The 21,016-nt window shown below is 48.4% G+C and overlaps 1 protein-coding gene across 4 annotated transcripts in view; it reads right to left on the bottom strand.

The window, feature by feature from the left end:
• Positions 1-21,016, bottom strand: part of phkb (phosphorylase kinase, beta) — a 61,660-nt gene that overhangs the window by 17,601 nt on the left and 23,043 nt on the right. For all 4 annotated transcript variants that reach the window (XM_029143798.3, XM_029143797.3, XM_029143796.3 and 1 more), the window contains 4 exons: positions 18,316-18,373; positions 17,403-17,480; positions 15,752-15,910; positions 15,486-15,580 (listed from right to left, as the gene is read on the bottom strand). In XM_029143798.3, coding sequence (XP_028999631.1) covers positions 15,486-15,580; positions 15,752-15,910; positions 17,403-17,480; positions 18,316-18,373 — 390 coding nt within the window. The remainder of the gene's footprint in view (positions 1-15,485; positions 15,581-15,751; positions 15,911-17,402; positions 17,481-18,315; positions 18,374-21,016) is intronic.

Below are 21,016 nucleotides of genomic sequence, written 5' to 3'. Positions count from 1 at the left end.
CCCGTGTTATTGCTATCTCAGCTGTCAAACAATTCAAATGAAAGTAAGACTCAGAATAACCATTAAGATGCAGGAGAGCTGGGCTCGGAGAGAAGGAGACGGGAATTAAGAAGGTGAGGGAGACGTAAAAGGGAAGAAAGGAGATGCGCTCACATTCTCTCCACCTCTGGTGCCCGCAAAGTGAGAGGGAGCAGCAGAATTCAGGCAAGAAAGGTGCACAAACTTTTCAAATCAATCTCTCCCCAAAGGCAAAGAAAAGAGAAATGAAATGAGCTGAAGCTTATTTTGATATCAGCGTCATCATCAGTTGTGAGGCTCTGATCAAGGGAAAATTCCACACATTTACTGGATGCAGCGTTTAATGTGGATTTCTTAATTTTCTCCGTTTCACATCATCCAAGGAGATAAGACACTTAGACTAAAGTAAGACTGATGGTCAAACAGGTGAACGAGACAATTAAAATGAGCATAATGTGAGATGATCATAACCATTTGGGCGTCACAGCTCTCTCATACCTGAATGACAGCAAGGCACAAACCAACAAAGACCTTATTATAAGTCTTTGTTATTAAAAAGTAAGTCTGAGAAACTAGAAAAACTCAGTAACTGTGAGTTCGCTGTGCATCACATTTCCAGCGGAGCGTCGTTCACATGTAGCTTTATTACGGTATTCGTAGACTGCACACGTGAGATGGAACGAATGAGGCAACGCACAACCTTCGCCTTCAACTCCTCGCTCCTATCGTTTCATTTCTCCACGCTGTAAAAACAAGGCAGAGCCGGTGTTAACCAGACGCTAGAAAAGTACAACAATAAAAGTCAAAACATGTATTTGAGCATCTCATAAATAATATTTTGGTAACGAGCTACGTGTTGTCAGAGGAATAAACACGCAGGCGTTTCCTAACTTTAATAAGTGAGGTGTCAGTGGAACGCGTCGAGGCGAACGCTCACAACCGGGGGGGGGGGGGGGGGGGGGGGGGGGTTCTCCGCTGTAATCGCACACCTTTCAGGCTCGTGGACAATCAGGGAAAACACACAGTGAATGGGGTGGAAATGAAGCGAAAACGGCGCCGGCGACTGAAGCGTCACTTTGCAAAAGTCAGACTTCAACCTCAGACCTCAACGTGCGGCCGGAGCAACAACGAAGGAATGTCAGCATCCTGTGGCTGCGCTATTTGTGTCTAGATGCCCATTTGTGTCGTGTTTTACAATTCGACATATTAGAATGTGTGTCAGAATCTTGCCGTTACTTTTCTTCACATCTTCAGGTTTGCGCACGTCCGTCCTCAAACCACCCTCCGATGCCGTCTGCTGCCATAGTTATGCACCCGCAAATGTGTGCCCCTACGTCTCCTTCGCTCGCTTTTCGACTTCTCGCCCCGTCGCGGCCGAGGAACTCGGCTGCACGCGTAATTTATGCGCGGGCGCGTGTAAGTGAATTGTAAGCAGAGGCGATCATCTGCGCTACGCTGACTGATGGTCTATTCAGGGCCATTTAGGAAGCAGCCGGCAGCTTGTGACTCACAGGAGCAGCAGCCTTTCATCTTGTTCTCTTTGTGGTCACACACACACACGCACGCACGCACACACAGCACCCATAGAACGCGACAGCGGCGCACAGATGCTCAGATTCATCGTTAAGAGACGGAGACGGGGAGCGACACACTCTCGTGGATGCACAACAAAAGCTGGGAGCCATTTTGTGCGGTTGATAAGAGCTAGTTTTACCCAAATACCTCATTATCATTAATCAGAAAGAGAAGAGAGACAGAAAACAGAGGGTGCGGCTGAAACAGGAAATGGATGAAGACGAATCTGTAAGATTGAACAAGGAGCGTCTCCTAAAATGCCGCAGCGCAGCGCTCTCATTAGCGCCGGTCTCCGAGCAGACAAAGAACTCATTTGCAGAAGGAGAGGCTTCGGAATTGCACGACGGAGACATGAGAGGGGAGCCCTCCCTCCGACTCGCTCCCGCGAGCGCCGGAGCCGAACCTCGGTGGCGACTGCTGAGAGGAAAATGAGATGAGTCCCTAAATGTTTCTTTAAACAACCTTCCTCAGAAGGCGCTGCGAAGGCGTCAATGCGGTGTGACCGAAATAGTGTCGACTGGGAGGGAAAGCGGAGGAGAGGCGTCAAATCTGGAGGGGGGGGTTCACAAATCATAATGGATCCTGCACTTGTGAAGATTGGGATGCGGCCTGACCTCATAACTGTTCAAGCGTCTCCGCAGAACTTCCCGGTATTGGATTTCAAACGACAACAACAGGGGCTTGTTAAACAAACCGAACATGTACACAAGCATTTAAAGTCGTGTAACAGAACGCAGGAAGGCAATGGGACCGTTCGACGGAGGCGATGTCTGAATGTGCGCCGAGGCACATGATGAAAGCAGACAGACGCGCAGCTTTAGCCCCGTCTCGCCTCAGAGTGGGCCTCCTTCTGAGAGACGCGCTCGCGTGCTCCGTCTCCACCCACACGCTGAACCCAGACGCCGCTCCGAGTTCAATCCGCTTCTCCGAGGGCGCTCCGCTGGTGGGAGGAGGCCGCGTTGACTTCGGAAATTAACTATATCACTTCAGCGTGGAAAAAAAAAAAGCTACAACAACAACTCCTCGAATGCACCACGACACATATATTACATTTAACAGTGTGCGGCGCTTACAAGAGGGCCACTTGTACCGAGAGCAGCGGGGGATTCGGCGCCACCCCCTCACAGCACGGAATCGCACAACTGCAAACAGATGTTCTAAACACAATCACATAGCGGGTAGAATGGAGCGTTTAACTCCGCAGAGAGGGAGTCACCCCCCTCTCCTTTCAGGAGGTGGTGGTGGTGGTGACCAGTGTTAGCTTTGGACGTCATCGCGCCATTCAGTGGTTCATTATCAGTGGACATCGGCCCATACGTAAGGGCCGCTAGGTACCTACTGGTGAGTAGCTGCAGTAGGTCTTCGTCATCTATTCGTAAGGTAGATCACAGCTCGGACGTTTAAACCAACTGAATGATCGACTGTTTTTGATTTCGATCATATTAGCGAGCACAACCTAGCTGTATTGTATTAGCTAACCCTAACCTTACAACCCGTCACCTAACCCTAACTGTAACCGCAATAACGTTCGAAGCTGCGGAACGTAGCAATTAGCTAGCTGCTATCTGTTAGCTAGTAGGTAGAGTAGGTACCTACTGGCCCATTCGTGTGGGCTGTTAGCTACTGATAATGGCCATTGAATGGATGATAACATCCAACACAGGTGTTTTATTAACAGGTTGGACTTAAGGGATCAAAAGAATTTAGCTTCGCCATGTTACAGCTGCCAATTCCGACCCAACTCCAAACACAGAATACTAAAGACCGTACACGTGAGGGCAGGAGCAGGAGCACAGACCTCAGACTGGCCAGTGAGCAGAACCTCCGTTTGCCTGAAGCTGTGAAAGAGAAAAAAAAGCCACCTTGCTCCAAACCAGTGTCGCTGCAGAAACCATTCATTAAAACTGCTCAACACCTCAACTTTCGTTACTGGAATGATATGGAAATGCGATTCATTTATTCATGAATTAGGCTGAACAAAGCTAAAACCCTCCAGTGAAGTATTGAATATTAATTTGAGGGTCACTGGGGCAGCTATTGGCAGGTGTTAAGGCCCGACTATAATCTCTTACGCTGAGGTTCTGGCCGAGGGCTTGAAATATGGAGATGAAAACAATCGAATCTCAACAAGGAGGAACTTAGCGGTTTATTGCCTCGTCCCGGTTCCTGCAGAATTTAGTCTGCTTTAACTAAGTCCAGGCATGTAAGAGCATTAATCAAAAAGCCATCGGAAAGCAAAATGATGAAGCGCAGTAATTACAGAAGTCTGCGCCTAAAAGCAGTGGAGTAAATCTTTCCTCGGCGGCCGACGGCGAGGACCGGACATTTGTCTCCGCGTAGAAAACAGCAGCTCAGCGGTCCTGGATCCACGGCCCCGCGTTGGGCCAGTCTGCTTCTGGGCCAGCGCACCAATGCTTCGCTGGCGGATGACAAAGCAGCTTTTATTTCCTCGCATTATTGTCATCGTAAAAGCCCAAACTAAACCAGCAAACTGAGCATTCATTCATCTGGTTCGCCAGAGTCTCGCGCTGCCAAAACTCTTTCGCATTTATGCACTTCCAGCAAAATTCCCAGTCTGCCGGCGTAAAACGGCGGACTGGGTTGAGAAGGAAATAAGCTAGTTTCCACGTTTCACGTTTTGTAGAAAGTTTGACCCAAATAATCCACACAAGCAGTCTCTGTCTTTGTGTCGAGCTTCTTCACGTTTGTAAATATAAACGTACATCTCTGCTGCTGCTACGGGTCCAGTGGAGGGAGAGCAGCTACTGTGAACTGGCTTTAAGTCTAAAATGAGTCCTGTTCATCATCTTCTCAGTTGTATTATTATAGAAAGGGTTATTTGTTAATAAGACAACAGACGATGAAAGGAAGTGGTCTTATTTGCTTTGTCTCAGACTGATCAACTCATAACCCATATATCACTGTCTGCTTCCTGTGTGTGTGTGTGTGTGTGTGTGTGCCTGAGGCACCTCTCTGTGACAGGAAGAACTAACACTTCTGTCTACCAGTGTGTGTACCAGCACACACACAATGACTAATGAAACAGGTGCATTAATAAACTGGGATGGCAGACATCTGTCACAAAAACCAAACAAATTAAAATAAATAGCTCCTCAAGTCCTCACAGAGGAGGAAGAGACGTGGAAGCTAAAAAAAAAACCTCCAAATGCTGTTGAGTATGAGAACGTACTGTAATGGGATTACGTAGTGTAAGTACACAGAAGGAGTACTCTGAAGAACGGTGCAGTAAATATACTTTGTGAGGTTCCCTTAACATCACAGCATGACTGGTACAGGTTATAATAGTAAAGTACCAAGAAGGTGGAGCAAAGAGGAAGCCAGAGACGCGTTGAGCTGGGCCGAACCGCGCCACGCTAGCGAGGCTAACGGGCGCCGTAGCATCCAGCAGGGCGGACTGGACCCGGTCCGCCGCCGCCCCTCAGAGATGCGGCCGCCGCTGAACGTGACGGAGTGAAAAGCTAATATAGCGCTGCTGTGAGTCCCCCACAGAACAGAAATGAATTTCAGCTCCGCTTCATTTGACGTTTTCCCCCCAAAATTAAAAGCACTGGATTGTGACGCGTGATGAGAAGTGCGTCTGTCATATTTCCTCCTCCTCATCTCGTTCCTCCTCCTTCCTCCGACCCAACCTTGTTATTCTTGTCGCCGACCCAGTACTACTACCCAGTTCTACGTATTCTTTCTCATTTGGTCTCCATTCAATCTTCCATCATACTGTACTTATGCTTTCTTCTCTCCTTTATTCCTTTTCATTTGACTTCCTTTCCTTTTACTCCTCTTCACTCTTCTTTATTTCCCTGCTTCTGTTCATCCATATTTTCTATCAAGGTGACATTTTTTCCATTATAACTGACTCTATCCACATATTTTCCTGTCTTCTATCTTTCCGACCTGTTCTCCTTTCACACCTTGCTGTCCTTCCTCCTCTGTCCTTCCATCTCACCTCCTGTACTTACTGTGTCTTTCCAACCTTTTGTGTGTTTCTACCTGCTCTCCATGTTCCTTCCTCTCACTCAGGTCACAAGTAAATCATCTGCCGGGCACATCTGACATGTTGCGGGAACACAATAACACAAACACACTTAAACACGGGATGCAAATGTCCTGAACTAGCAGCAGATTTATGTACTGAGCTGCAGCTCTGCAGATCAGATGCTGACGAAGCATCACCACATCTGATTAATACTGCACGCTGTGTACAGAGCAGACTGCATCACTTGCTTCTCTTGCATTTCTATTCTGTTGTTGCTTTTTTTTAGTGCGTGTGTGTGTATGTGATTTATGGATTTGCTTTGGGTGGATTAGCATTATATTAATTGGCTGCAGTGTGTAGTTACAGTACATCCAGGTGGTTATTAGTGAGTGTTTATGGCAAATCGTCCTGACGCATGTTGCTTAGACATTAGCTGCTAATTTGGAAAGACACAAGTCATTTGGCTGTAAAAAGACTGATGTCTCCTGAACCTATATTGTCCGACGCCTATTTTCACTTTTAGCCGGATCCCTAATAACTTAAATGAACTTAAGCCTGCGTTGAGCTGATTGAGACTTGGCAACGCTGCAACACTTCAAGGTCAGATCCCTCCCAGTGCGACGCCTGGCAAAGCGCGGGAACGAGGCGAGGCAGCCTCAAGCGAGCGTCACATCACAAAGGAACGAGGCATTCAAAGACTTTCATATAGTCAAAAAGCGAGCGAGGGAATTTATCCAACCCAACCCCACCCCATCTCGACTCCCCCCACTCGAAAAAAAAAATATTTGAATGAAACATAATCCCTTCTTTTCATGCCCCTGCACAGACGAATGACTCCAGGCTCAGTATCGTCCTCAGGAAGTTGGTCTCTGTGCAGCTCAGAGATTCAAATTTTGATGAGGGTATTTCAAAGTGTCAGGGCTTTAGCAGGAACACATGGGGGGGGGGGGGGGGGCATGAAAGAAATGCTAAGTCATTTCCAATCCAAGCTGTGAAAGAGGGGAAAAGATGTTTCCTGAGCATTTTTAAAGTTGGATCTTTTTAAAAGGTCATGTACTGGTAATAAAGACAAGAACATGAAGAGAGCCTGTTCCAGTTTTAATTTGTCGTCACTGCAAAGTTGACCGGAATTGGAATAAAGGAGCAGGGAGGTTACAACGTGGGTGTTTGATTCAGGGAAACGCTTCCAGTCCAACAACATGGAGGAAAAAAGGAACGCAAGATGGCAAAAGAGCGAGGGAGGAGGAGGAGAGAGAGGGATCACCTCCACGGAGGAGCACCGAGTGAGGAATTGGATTGCATGCCACTGGCCGGTGTAATTGTGAAGGCGTCTCTGACTGAGAAAGCGAAACGATTGTTCCCTGGACTCAGCTCAGAAATATTATCCTCCGCCGAATAATCTTTATGAGTGAAGCACCAGATGGGAAAAAAAGAGAAAAGAAATCAATTGATATTAAAGTCGAGCCACGGTGCGAGCTGCAGGAGCCTCGGCTTGTCAGAGCAGCCCCCTGTTTGATATCACGCCTGGAGAGCCGGGAAGGCTGGGGGAAGATGAGTGGCCTGATTACTGCCGTCTGTGGGTGTGCATAATTATCCGAGCGCCGCAGCGGAAAAATAAACACCGGCGCATATGAAGATCCGATGCCTGGCGGGGACGGCGTGTCTCGCGGAGCCGTGCAGGTGACGGCTCCTCCGTGTGGACGTCACCGCCCGCATAACGTCCGCTCGCGAGTCGCGGTGAAGCCGCAAACACGAGCTGGCCAACGACGCGGCGTTGGCTTCCTGAGACGCCGGAGGGCGTGTGTGTTGTTCTGGAGGAGGACCAATGCAATCTTAACCCTCAAACAGGCCTTCAAAGAAGTGAGGACCGGAAAAATGGCCTCACGTTGGTAGGAAAATACGTTTTTGGGTTCTCACTTCGATGCAGTACAAGTACACACACACACACACACACACACACACACACACACACACACACACACACACACACACACACACACACACACACACACACACACACACACACACAATTACAAACAGTAGGAACAGATGGGCACTAAGGGCTGGGATGTCGCTCGCTCAAACACACGCACAACCCCTGAAAATGCCCGACAAATAAACAGACTGCTGCACGTAATCCACCCCCCCACACACACACACACATATATATAGTGTAGGAGTGAGTCAAGGTGAAATCAGATGTATTTACGATAGCTGAGCGCCTCAACGAGAACACAGCTGGGACGCGTCAGCTCCTTGTCAACAGCGAGGCTGAAGCGCCAAAGCCGCAGAAGGAGCTGCGATCGCTTCTACACAGTGTTTCTGGCACAGGTGATGTGGAAGAGAAGAAACAGACGAGGAACAAGACAAAACAGCGCACGCGTTCAGTGGATCCGGCGTCGTGTGATGCTGGCGCTGCCTCCGAGAGGTTTGTGACGGTGCTCAGGCATCAGAGGCGCATTTCATGAACGGCAACAGCAGCATTGTCTTGGTGGAAGCGTTTGAAGCCAACCCACTGTGTAAACGCACAGGAGACCAAAGCATTTTGATTTGTTGAAGCTGATACGGCTCATGTGTTCCTCCTCATTCACGGCCCTCACTGTGCGGCATGGTTCAGAGTTTGATAACTTGTGATGCATTGACAGTTACAGTTAAGTTATTAGACTGGGAACAGGTCGAACCCTTTCGTTTGTTGTTGTTTTTGGTTCTTGGGGTTAAACCAGAGCTGGAGTGCTGTAAAAAAGCAGCACTTGGACCCACGGCCTCCTCCCTCCTCTCCTGGGGGGGGGGGGGGGGGGGGGGGGGGGGTTGCACGCTGTCAGCAGGAGTCATCAACAAGCAGCTAAGCAGCCCTGATGGCTCCTCTCAGCACACCTGGCCCCGAACACGGATCCCATATTCATCTCACAGCTTGACTCCAGCAACAGGAGGCAATCACATGCATTAATGTGCGACGGATGTTCTCTTTTGTTCAAGCGACACATTAGACGACTTGAGCGTCGGGCGTCGTGCTCCCGGAGGCGCAGGATGCTGGAGGGGGCGAGTCAAAAGGAACGACAGGGCCCAAAGCTGTCAGGGGACCCTGACGGGGGTCCGGGCACGGGCGGGGGCTCGTAACGCGCGAGACAAAGGCGCACAAACGCGCGTTCACGCTCGGAGCACGGGGGGCGCGTGGAGCGTGGCCGCGTGCTAACTGCGCCAGCGTGTCTGAGTGATGTCCATTTCCCTGCAGGTTAAGGTCAGTAGTCGTCTCTCCAGAGCTTTTACTGTCACAGACCAGTGGGCCCGACATTTTCTGCCTGCCACCGGGCCGTTTGGCAAACAGCAGGGGCCGCGTGCGCGCCCACACACACTTCTGTGTGAGGCAGAAGACGGAACGGGGAAAAAAAATGTGTGCGTGGACGTGTGCGATTCCGTTTAGGGGAGCGTTAGACTGAAAATGCAGTGTTAATGTGTGTGTGTTCCTGTGTGTTTCTGTGTGTGTGCACTTCTGTGTGTGTGTGCTTTTGTGTGTTCCTGTGTGCGTGTGTTTCTGTGTGCGTGCGCATTTGTGTGCGTTTCTGTGTGTGTATGTGTGTGTGCGTGTGCTTCTGTGTTTCTGTGCGTGTGTGTGTGTGTATGCGCATTTGTGTGTGTTTCTGTGTGCGTTTCTGTGTGTGTGCGTTTCTGTGTGTGTGCGTTTCTGTGTGTGTGTGTTTCTGTGTGTGTGTGTGTGTGTGCGTGTGCTTCTGTGTTTCTGTGCATGTGTGTGCGCATTTGTGTGTGTTTCTGTGTGCGTTTCTGTGTGTGTGTGTGTTTCTGTGTGTGTGTGTGTGTGTGGCAGCAGCGTCTTAGCATCCATCTGTTCCACTCCGCTCAGTGTGTCACTTGGCTCCACAGGAAGGACCAGTGCCGCTCCTGACGGTTAATCTGCCCATATTTCTCTTATCTCCGTAGGTGTCGGCACCATATGATCCGGCCGCGCCGCCGCTGACACGGCTACTTTATTAACATCTGCCCATCACGCTGACACGCACACCGTCCACAGACACACTGATACAGCATCATACGTCTCACAGCTAATGGACTGGCAAACGTCGCGGCAGCGGGAACCAGAGCTACAGACATCTCAAAGGTTTATGCCCCGCGATTAGAGCCAGAGAGAAAGCTCCAACATCACCATACCTTGAGTCTTGGGTTTTTTTAAATATTACTACAGTAAAACATATAGGTACTGCTGAGTGATATTTGAGTCTTGACCACTTAGAGATGTTAAATTACTTCAAACAGGAAGTTACACTTACAAAGTAAAACATCCCTACATTCTATAATACAGCGGTTCAGTACTGTATGTGGAAGCAGGAGTCACATGGAACAGCTGATTCTCCAGGGGAATAACACATTAAAGCGCCACAGTTTATAGGTTTTGTGTTAAGACTGGAAATAAATCTAAATTAATGACTAATGGGACGTACAGTACAGCTGAATGCTTCCAACACACAGTCCGGCTCTGATCCCCAGCTGCGCTATCCAATCAAATCACACCCAGGCCTTATCTCTGAGGGTTGACTGACAGCTCCTGAAAAGTGGACCACGGTGCAACTTTTCCATTAACCTTGTGCCTGTTTTGAGCCGTGCCACGCGTCGTGTGTTCATAAACATAAGCAGCAAACTGACGGAGGCCAAAGGTTTCTATAGCAAAGTGTTTAGTTGCTTTGTTTTTGATGAAGACGTGTGCTTTCCTTGTTTTAGTGCTGCGTGTGGGAGCTTCATGCCCCCGTGGCTGCCGAAATCACAAACACTCGATTCAAAGAGACAGATGGAGGGAAAGATAAGGACGGGCGGAGGGGGAGGCCGACAGACACCGGGACGCGGCATTAAAAAGCGAGCGCCGCCACGTAAGCAGCATCAGCCGCTAATTCACGTTCACAGTCACTCCCGGCGTCGCCTCGTTCCCCCGGCCGCTGCGCCCGCCGTGCGTTACTGCTCGTTTGTCACCGGGACGTCAGTGGGACGCAACGCTCCCGAGGGTGCGTTTGATCTGACTCACCCTCGCAGCCCCCGGGCGGGAGCGCATGGGCGGTTATGCAGGGATCCCCGGCCGCGGCGACGCGGGGTCAGGCTTGAAAACAGCGCGGCCACAGCCGTCGCTCAGGGTGCAGACGCACGCGGGGCAGCGCCACCGCCAAGCGGCTCGCGTGCATATTTAACCCATGCAACTTTACATTACAGAGCTTCATATTCTATTTAATAGACTGGAAGTTCACCGTTGTAGTGAAAGGTTCCTACATCAAGCAGCACCGGGCATTAAAGTTGCATGAACCTCCCCTTCAGCACCTAAATCACGACTTCCCGCTCCTTCGAATGCCGGTAGTTTGAGGCAACACCCCCCCCCCCCTCTCCCCACTGAGACACACAGTACACATGATGCAAATTTAATGTACACTCCTTTACAAACATGAAATATGGGGAAAGTGTAGGTGCTGAATAACCTGATTCCAATGTAGACTAGCTGTAAAAAAGGGCAAACATGAATGTGTGACACGAACACAGTGCTAAGTGCTTCTGCAGGACACAGCACGGATTCTGGGCTCATGTCCGTGTAGGTTCAAGAAACCACTCTCTCTCTCTCTTTCTCTCTCTCTCTCTCTCAACGCGCATGCAAATCCTGATGCATTTCATAACGGACAATCACGACCCCGCCGATGCATGAGCAACTGCAGCTGCTATTTATACGGCTGATCGTGTGAGCGGGGATCCTTTGCAAAGGACTCGCTCTGGCTCCTTTATTAAATGCCGGAGCCGCTGTCAAATAACCCTGAGGTAGCCTTGTAGGAGCTTATACGGCATGCGTAGTGTGGAACAGTAGAATATTGCAGGCTATTCACGGGTTTAGTATTGTGCAGCATCACATTCTCCCCAGCAGTGGAATGAATTGATACAGTATGTGGCAGCATAGCATTGGAAAAAAGCAAGGGAACTATGAATAATATACACACACACACACACACACACACACACACACACACACACACACACACACACACACACACAGTAATATAGCTTCATGCATAACATATACGTTTCCTTTTGTTTGGATACGCAGAATAGGGAGCAAATGATATGCAAACACAGGAGAAGAAAGAGGAGCATACAAATCAAGCCTTAACCGCATGTGAAGGCTCAGCACGCCCATGTGCCTTTCCTGCCTGCAGACCAAACGCTGGACGTCAATGATGCAAAGGCAACCAGACAGCTGCTACACACACTGCACGCCGACACGTACACACCGCATTTCTTGCTTTAAACACAGAACAGTGCATCTCGCTACTCATTTTCCCCCCTCTCCTCCTCCTCCTCCGCCTCGTTGCTCTCCGCCAGTCGCACGGAAAACAGAGGAAAAGGTGCGAGTCAGAAGAGGAACAGACGTAGAAGATGGAGGCTAGAAACTAAGAGGATGAAGCCGGTGCTTCGCACTGCGTGGCCGTTTGACCCCGCGAGGCCTTCAGCCTGGCACCCGCCGCATAAATAAACAACCACGTCTAATTTCCCCTGGCTGAGAGATTTGCTCTGGAACGGAGAGTCTCCTCACATCTCACATCGGCTTTCAGGTGGTCCAAGCAATTTCCAATGTTCCCAAAATCCTGAAGGCATTCAAGGCAGGAAATAAACACGACTGCAACACCTGGCGCTTTTCACACTCATGAAACCAGAGACACAACCATTAATCAATTCATGGTGAGCTGAAAAATGTCTGAAATCCACCAACGTTTGCCAGTTGTCTGCATGGTCGGACGCGACCGACTCCGAGATCGGAATAGAGTGCGAGTGAAATCAGGCGAGTTCAAAGGGAGCACTTCAGAGTATCAGCCACCTCCACTGTGGAGGTGGACAATTTAGGCGAACCTTCGCAATTTGCATAAATGTCAGTAACAAGCTTTCAGCCTTTCACTAACACCATCAACAAGTCACGCAGATGCAAAAAACTCCATTTCAAATGGCCGTGAAATGATAATGCCTCATTAGTGTCAGCAGCGAGCCACCGCGCTTCCATTTTCTGTTCTCTTTTTTTTTTTTTTAAATAAAGTCAGTGAAACCACTCACTCACATGTTTTTGAACTGCATGAGGCTGAAAACATCAAACTCCGTGTGATGGGCTTCTGTTGACGGGCCGCTTGCAGAGTTGAGCCTGCTCCCATCAGACGCTGGGCTCACAGCGAGCTGTCACAAATCTAGTTTCACCAAAGTGTAAACGAAATAAATATAAAAAAAAAAAAAGCCAATAATCCGGATGAAATATGCAGCCTCACCTGAGGGGAGTCTGGCTTTTGGCCACATAACAGTTTAGAGGTTGAATTCCTAAAACGCAGGGCTGCCAGCACCAGAGAGCGGCACGTATTCGTCCCGCTTTCTATCACACACCTCGTAGACAAGTGAGCTGAGGCTGAAATGCTATTAACAATGACATGATTAACACACACACTTTGATCCCCATTAAACAACTCTCAACCCTAAATGCACACATCACATAAGCGCTGGCTGCTGCAGCCACTCGCAGCTCTGGTGGTTTTTATCAGTGATTCCCATCTAGGGCTACGTGAGACTCGGGGGAGGGGGGGCAGAGTGCTAGTAAGCAAAAGAAAACGTGCTGAAACCTTAAGGAGCTAAAGGCTTTAAAACATTCTAATGATGTATATTTCATGATCTGAGTGGATATCAGGAAGATAATGGTCATCATATAAATAATACTGGAGATAAATCATAATTTTGTCCTTGGTTTCTTTTAATAAACCTTTTCAATACTTTCTTTTTTTGTCATTCAAGTGTTTAAAAACTATCGCCTATTAAGTACATAATAAAAAAATATTCAAACTGAAAAGGAAAGCAGTCAAGGTCCAGTTTTTATGTCCAGACTCTGACCAGGCCTTCCCTGTGTCTAATTTAAAAAATCCCTTTAAGGCAGTTGGGAGATATCAGGCCCACAAGAGTGTGATGAATGTGAGGTCGCAGCGACCTTGACCTTTAACACCTCTATCTAATCAGTTCTACCTCGTTCCCAATTGGGGAAAAAAAAAATCTCCCTTCGAGGTGTTGCTGAGATATCGTGATCACAAGGATGTAGAGACTGAAGCCCCTCACCAAAAATGTTGCTGGCACAAAGACACAAAACTGTCAAATCCATTCGAATGAAGATACATAACATGACGGACAGCGATTGAAGACGAGAGCTAGCAGCTAATAATGTAGCCTTCAACATCGTTTGGTTTCCTGATCCAACTAAATCTGCTAGTCTCCTAAATAATTTCAACATCTAAAAGTCACATTCACAGAATGTCAGTACATTATATAATAATGACATTTGTAGCTCTTGGAGACGGACGTTGGTCTTTTCTCCTGCCTCTGGCTCAGCCGTTCTCACCGGCCCACGGCTCTTTGCTATCTCTGCCGTTACCTTCACCGGCGCCGTCTTATCAAAAGGAGATCCAGTACAGTGCCAGAGCGCGTGTCCACGCGGTACAGCGGCGAGACGGAGGGTCAACATCGCTAAGAGCGCGGAGTCAGATATGGAGCAAACCTTGGGCGCGATGGGCCAAAGAGAGGCTGTTTGCAGAGGAAATGGACTGGGCTTAATCCCCGTCTAGGAGACGGGCCGTGGGCGAGAAGCAAGAGGATGAAGTGGAATTAAAAGCTACAGCAGCGCAGAGCAGCGGCGTGCGAGGCTTCACGGCGGCCTCCCAGGATTCTCCTACGATTGTCTGAGCTTGATGGAACCCGGGGCAGCGCGTTCCTCCCTCTTTAACCCGTCACGGCGAGCGCAGGTGAAGGTCCTCGCACCGTGCTGCCATTCAGCAGCGACGCCTCTAAACAGGAGCCGCCTCTGACCGACTCTGGTTCACGTACGCGCGCGGCCCGTTGTCGTTCGTCTTCACGCCTGCGTCCAGAGGCTTGAAAACGGAGGCGGGTGCAACGGAGCGAACGAAGCAGGAAAAATCTGAAAGTTGCAGGTCATTTCAGTTCACTCTACAGTAAATCACTTGCGAACAGGTGAATAATAATAATAATAATAATATTATTATATGAAGCCTCCTGAGCCTCCCTAGTGTTGGAGGCTAAGGTGTTTCTATTATTTGCTATTATGCCACAATTATCTCCCCTGCCACATTCTAACACCTGTAAATTAAAGTCACCTGCAGTCGCCCTCTAATGCGTCTGTGGGCGCGCTGAACTAATTCACCAGGACTAATTCTGAATCAAAGAGCACAAAAGGCACAATCTGGCTCCGAACCCATTTAATGCTTTAAGTGAATTTCCAAACTAGCGCGGCTGAAAGGACTCTCGGAACGGCTGCGGCGGCGCCGAGTGCTGCTTCACCAGAAGGAGTTTTAATAACGCTGAGCGCCGCAGGACCAGTCGCCGCTCTCCCACGCCGCGTGCTCAGAATGCGGGATTTGGCTCCACGCGTGCGGCGAAAGCTAATTTTCGGACTCTCAGCTCGGGCTGGTGATTATCCGATACAATCGTAAACAAACAACTCCTGGGCCATTTTAAGATCTTCACCTTGAACAGGCTATAGGCACAATTCACCGGCAGAACTTTTCCTTTTTTCCCCTCCCACGGTGAGTGGGCCGTTCATTTGCAGCCTACTCTCTGCCTCTCCACTATAAAGCACTTAAAGCTACTTGACTTGTAAGTTAAAACAACTGCCAGCGGGATTTTTTTCCCCACCGCGTGGAGGTTGTCATTACGTTCAGCTAAAGGCATTTCAAACACTCTGCAAATTCCTATTCATAAGGATGACGAACGGTTCAGAAGGAGAACTAGAATCTTGCATTGTGCTGGTAATCAATGTCTATTGTGCGTGTGAGGATTGAGGGGATATGAGGCAGATGATGTGTTCAGGTCCCAGGTGGGAGCTGACCTGGTTGGAGTAGCGCATGCTGACGTTGCGCTGGTCCTGACGGGGCACGTAGCGGTGGACGGGATCGATGTCTTTAGGGCTGATCAGCTCGTCCACTGGAATGTGAACAGACACACGCACATGCACGTCAACGGCATCATGAATACACACAAATGGGTCAAAATGGCATCGCTGGATTGATACATTCATCGTTTTTTTTTTTTTGCATAAGACCAAGGAGGTTGAGTGTGATGGTTCGTGGCACTGGAGCACACGCGGATTCGTACCCAGCAGTTTGGCGATGTTGTACAGGGCCTGACCCCACAGGAAGAGCTTCCCGTCGCGGCCTGAGTTGCTAGGGAAACGCTTCTGGCTCCCGTGCTTGCTCTGCTCCGCCTCCACAAAGTCGGCCGGCACGTAGTAGTATTTAGGGATGATGGCGTGACCTGGTCAGGAGAGAGAGAGAGAGTGAGAGAGAGAGAGGCCCAGTGAGCGCCGTGCGTGGGTGCGTATAAAGACCAGCTTCTCTGGACGCGCTATGGTTCGTGTGTTTGCAGCGAGTGAGAAGAAATCAAAATGGAAACGAGCCACGGAACCCACCCGCACCACAGATCATGGAGCCGCCAGACAGCAGGTAACAAGGCTGTCAGGAGGCTGTCATACACTCAAGTCGGCCACTCAAGTGTCAGCAGTACAAGGACATTTCTGATGTTTTCTAATTATTTCCATATTACAAAATCACTGTTAAAGAGTCACATCCTTGTCCTAGTATTAGAGACTGTAACGTGATCTCCTGCTCTCTGCAGCGTTAGCAGCAGGTGGAACCCCTGCCCATAAAGCGACACACAGTATTCATTAAACAGCTTCCATGTACAGTAGCAGTTACCATGAACTCTCACGGACTCTGCCGGAGCCAGAACCAAAAAGAAGAACAACCAAAAAGCTTGAAGCACGTTTATTATTATCAATTGTCTGGAAATGACGTAGGTGGACAGAGACGTCATTCACTCATTAGTTCCAGTCAAAGGGAAGATGATCACACTGCCCCCTCATACACAACACCTGTCTCAAACTAAATGTCCAGTCTAATACTAATATTAATTCTGGTCTGATTATCGTCCCACACACTTCCCTCTGGCTTTTTAGTCGTTCTCTACCTCTATATTTTAAATGACTCACAGGAAAACGACGGCCCAACTGCGTTATTGTTAATCTTGCCCATTCATTCACCGCAGCGGCACATCTTCCAGAGCAGCGCCCCGCATGTGTCGACGCATCGCCAAAGCAAAAAGGAGCCGGCGACTCCGGGGAGGAGAGCGGCAAACAATAGCCGCTTCCGACAGCTGCTAATGCATTCGTGGGTTTTCATTAATGGCGAGGCATTAATCTTGAAAGGGAAAGTACACTTATGTTATCCCTTAAAGCCCGACCAATTAACTTCTGCAGTTTGGCTAATTTATACATAACCAGTACAAAGGCCTCCAAAAGACATCTGGGGCAACTCACGTCAGCTCTGCCTCACATCATTATCCTTCTCCACACTCCAATTATTTCCTGCTCTATTATAAACGGACCGGGAGAATCTCAGAGCTCTTGACATCCCTATCATTTGACTGTCTCACCTCTCTGCAGCGGGCGCAGGTGAATATAGGAGCCAGGCACTTTGCTCATGAATTCACTTGAATGAAACGCACCCCGTGAGCCTCGGTCACAGTATGCGACGCATGAATATGGATGGGACGGGATTTAATAAGAGAGCGGCTTCGTTTTTTTTTTTTATTGTCAGAGAACAGCGGTAGGCTCCGAAGATCCAGAAACTATTATTGATACGTCGGGTCGTGTGAAGTAATATATAGACATATATATATGTGTTTGTGCATAATCAGGAAGAAAAGTCAGAAAGACACGCTGCGTTTGTGTGTGTTTGAGATTCCTCACCCTCGTACGACTGGAAGACGATGGGCTCCAGCAGCTCCTGGTATTCTTTGACTTGAGCTTGGTTCCCTCTGAACACGCCTGCACACGTGAACACACATGACTCATATTACAATGTGATCAGGAGCTACGCTGCGGCATCACAGCGACTCTGACTTCAGCCAAAGGCGGCAGTCGACGCGTCTGAGTGTGTAACTTGGTTTGTATGTCTGCAGGTTGGTTATGAGCCCGAGCAGGAAACCTTATTGTGGCACTTTGTGCATAAACCTGCATTGTTCCGATAAACCTAAATGCAATATTGATATTACAATCTCCTTTATCTGTCCTGAACTAGCTTTTGGCATAGGTACAAAAGATGTTATCAGAGAATTTTATTTCAAAGTCTCGCTGTTTCAAGGTCTGTTTGTTTTGTTTTTCTCCCATTTTCGGGTGAAGAGCGATAAATATGTTTTGCTTTCTGGTTCGATAAAAGTTGGTTCCACAACAATAAACTATTCGAGACAAGTGTAAAGCGATAAAAACGGGCCCTAAATCAAATTGGTAGTCCAAAAAGACGTGAGCAGAGAAAACGGGCATGAGAGTAAGCAAAGCTTGAACTCATATGTTTTTTGAAGGGACTTTATTCCTCAATTGATTTCTGACTGTTTCCTTACTGTACACACACACACACACACACACACACACACACACACACACACACACACACACACACACACACACACACACACACACACACACACACACACACACACACACACACACACTTCAAAAAAGTGTCTGTAATTCACAATAACCTGGCAGTTATCAAAATGTAATAACTCTCAGTCAAATGCAAAAAAAAGCCTCTCATACTACATTTTGGCAAATGACCCACTTGGGGCCTCGTAAGAGCATAAATATATAGAACGAGACTTACCGTCAATCATCATGTAGATGAAAAATATGGGAAACTCACACTCGATCCCATCAAAAAGCTGCAAAGAGACAGAGAAATGGAAAATGATCACTTTTGCATTTCAGGAGAAGGGCACGAAAACTGAATTTAAGTGAGCGGCGGAACTTTGACAGCGCTAAATATGGAACAGAGCAGGCAGATACGGACGACGTGACACTGAACAGAAGCCGACACGAGAGGGATGACAATGCTCCCTCATTCTTTAAATATAAGGGCAATCAGTGGGAGGATATTTGATGAGAAAAGCCAGCGTTCCCAAACAAATATAATATCACTCTGAAGATTGTTACACATGATCGGCATCATTTTCATAGTCCTGAGCTGAAATCGGGCATTTGATCATTTCTCTCACCAAATCACACCTGCGGCGTCGCCCAATGCTTGGCGAGCTGCGACTGACTGATCTGAGTGTGTGACAGAAACAAAAGCCGGCACACGGAGGGACAGAATGTTCCAGAACCAACGCCGCAGTCGCCGTGAACGGCGCCACTCGTTCTGCTGTTCCTTTGATTCTTACTCAAACGTTAGTTTGCAACTCACGTGGAGAAGAGACACCCGGGTGAATGAGCCATCGAGTCACTCGCAGCCTTATTAATTCCAGTGATTTAATGGGTTTCATTTATGCTTGCTTGTAAAAGATGAGGACAAATACACAACAGAAAGGTTCACAGACGTCTCATTATTATACAGATTAAACATTTTCTACTTTAGCAGCTTTAAAAAAAGGCCAAACAAGGTCAATATTTTCATATTCTTCTGTGTGTTTTTGTGTATCTAAGAATAGTTCTTATTATCTGTGGCCACCCTGACAGAAGAAAACATTCAATCTAAATGTAATAACTAATGGCTGCTGGAAGCGTTCAGAGGCTGCTTTCAGTGTCATCAGAGGGACTCGTCATATTTGAGGCACGGTACGAGTCAGTCAGAGACTCAAACCCACAACCCAAGTGAGGGTCTGGGAAATTGTCGATCTTCTCCTCATTTGCTTGTTCCTGCCAAAACGCGACGGCAGCCAGAATGTGACTCAACTCAAATGTGAGGTTTAGCGTGAAATGGATGTTAAACAACACATGAAACCATCCTGGATCTAGTATATAAAAAAAAAACCTTACTATGCCCAAAACCTGAGTTAAAAGTTTAGTTGGAGGCTACTTTAGTGTGTGAATGTATTACAGCGTGACGAGAGGCAGATGAAGACATTAGAGCGCATACAGAGACGACAGGCGACGGGGGAAGATAGAAGAAGAGGAAGAGGAAGCGCCGAGGCAGTGGCCCAGCGAGGCCTGTGCTTTCTGGCCCGTGGAGGCTGTTAACAGGGAGGGATCCCTGGTGCTTTGTGCTTGAGCGACTCGACTGATTGGTAAAACTGTCTATCACACAGGCCGCTGCTCCCCGTCAATGGTAAACAGACGGGGAGCACGGGCGCCGCCCCGCTGAGGCTTCTCTTAAACACCAGACACCGCTTCGCCCCACGCCCGCGGCGCCGAGGCCCGGCGTCCGGGCGCCCGTGGCGTTTGGTTCCGCGCACGCTGGGACCCCCCGCGCGGCGGCTTATCTCCACGGCCACGGACTCCTCGGCCACTGGCTCTGTGAGCCGTTCGCCCCGTGATCACTTGCCACCGTCTTAAACACTAAGGCTTGTTGCAATATTCATTAGTGTGAAAGGGAAATCTGCTGGTAATAGTTATTACATTACGTAGTAAATACCCACCTGGCACAGTTTCCTCTTATGCAGCAGGATCCTTTTCACTCGCAGGATTTACTGCTGCACTAGCTAATATATTAGTGTTGGTTGATGGAAGGCGATTGGCAGCCGGAGTAATCGTGAATTTAATTTACGAGCCTGGCAATAGTGTCTTTAATAATAAATCCACCCGCCTGCTAAACGAACTGGAGGCAGGATGGGACCTAAAGGAACCGAGGTATTAAACACTGTTAACTTTTAGTCCTCCAGTAGTTTCATTATATGAGCTGTAGGAAGAAGGAAGCAGAGTTTCTAGCTATTTCACGGTGGGGGTCCGTGAGTGGCCCGTGTGACTCATTCAATAGTGGATCTGTGTGTTTTTCGTGGGATTGTTTGTTTGTTTGCTACTCGGCTCCACCTTTCTCCGATTTCTGGCAATTGCGCAGATAAAAGCCCAAAGCAATCCGGTTCTGTAGGATGTGGTTTTGAACGTTTTTCTCAGCTACACGGAGGCTGCGAGAGCCACAAACAGAAACCTGTCAAGTCCTTCGGAAAACAAATGGAGAAAAACGCTACAAACCACAAGGCCTGTTGTTTTTTATGTATACAGCATTTTATGGTGAGGACAAAACATCCATGGGCTGCAGATGTTATATTTACATCAGCTGAATTAAACTGACACTGCAGCTTAAGTGAAGACTTGGCAGACGTTAGTCAGTGGGATGTCCTCTGAATGACTGCAATGCAGAAATGGAAAAATGGAGAAATCAAACCATGAGGCGCCACCTCTGACCTCACAAGACTTAACGGATATGCTGCCGGAACCGGAGCTCGCCTCGAAGAGGTGCTGCATTAGCTCCTTAATCAGATCAGAGCGGGTCACCCCTCCATAACAAGATCACCCTGGGAAGACCCGCTGTTTTGGGAGAAGCGCTCAGCCTCCAGCACGTGTCAACAGTTTGCCTCGGTCAAAGTTCC

This window comes from Betta splendens, chromosome 3 (genome assembly GCF_900634795.4).
Source record: "Betta splendens chromosome 3, fBetSpl5.4, whole genome shotgun sequence".
In the NCBI taxonomy this organism is placed as follows: domain Eukaryota; kingdom Metazoa; phylum Chordata; class Actinopteri; order Anabantiformes; family Osphronemidae; genus Betta; species Betta splendens.
The sequence above is the reverse complement of the archived record's forward strand: the minus strand, read 5'-3'. Positions and strand labels throughout refer to the sequence as shown.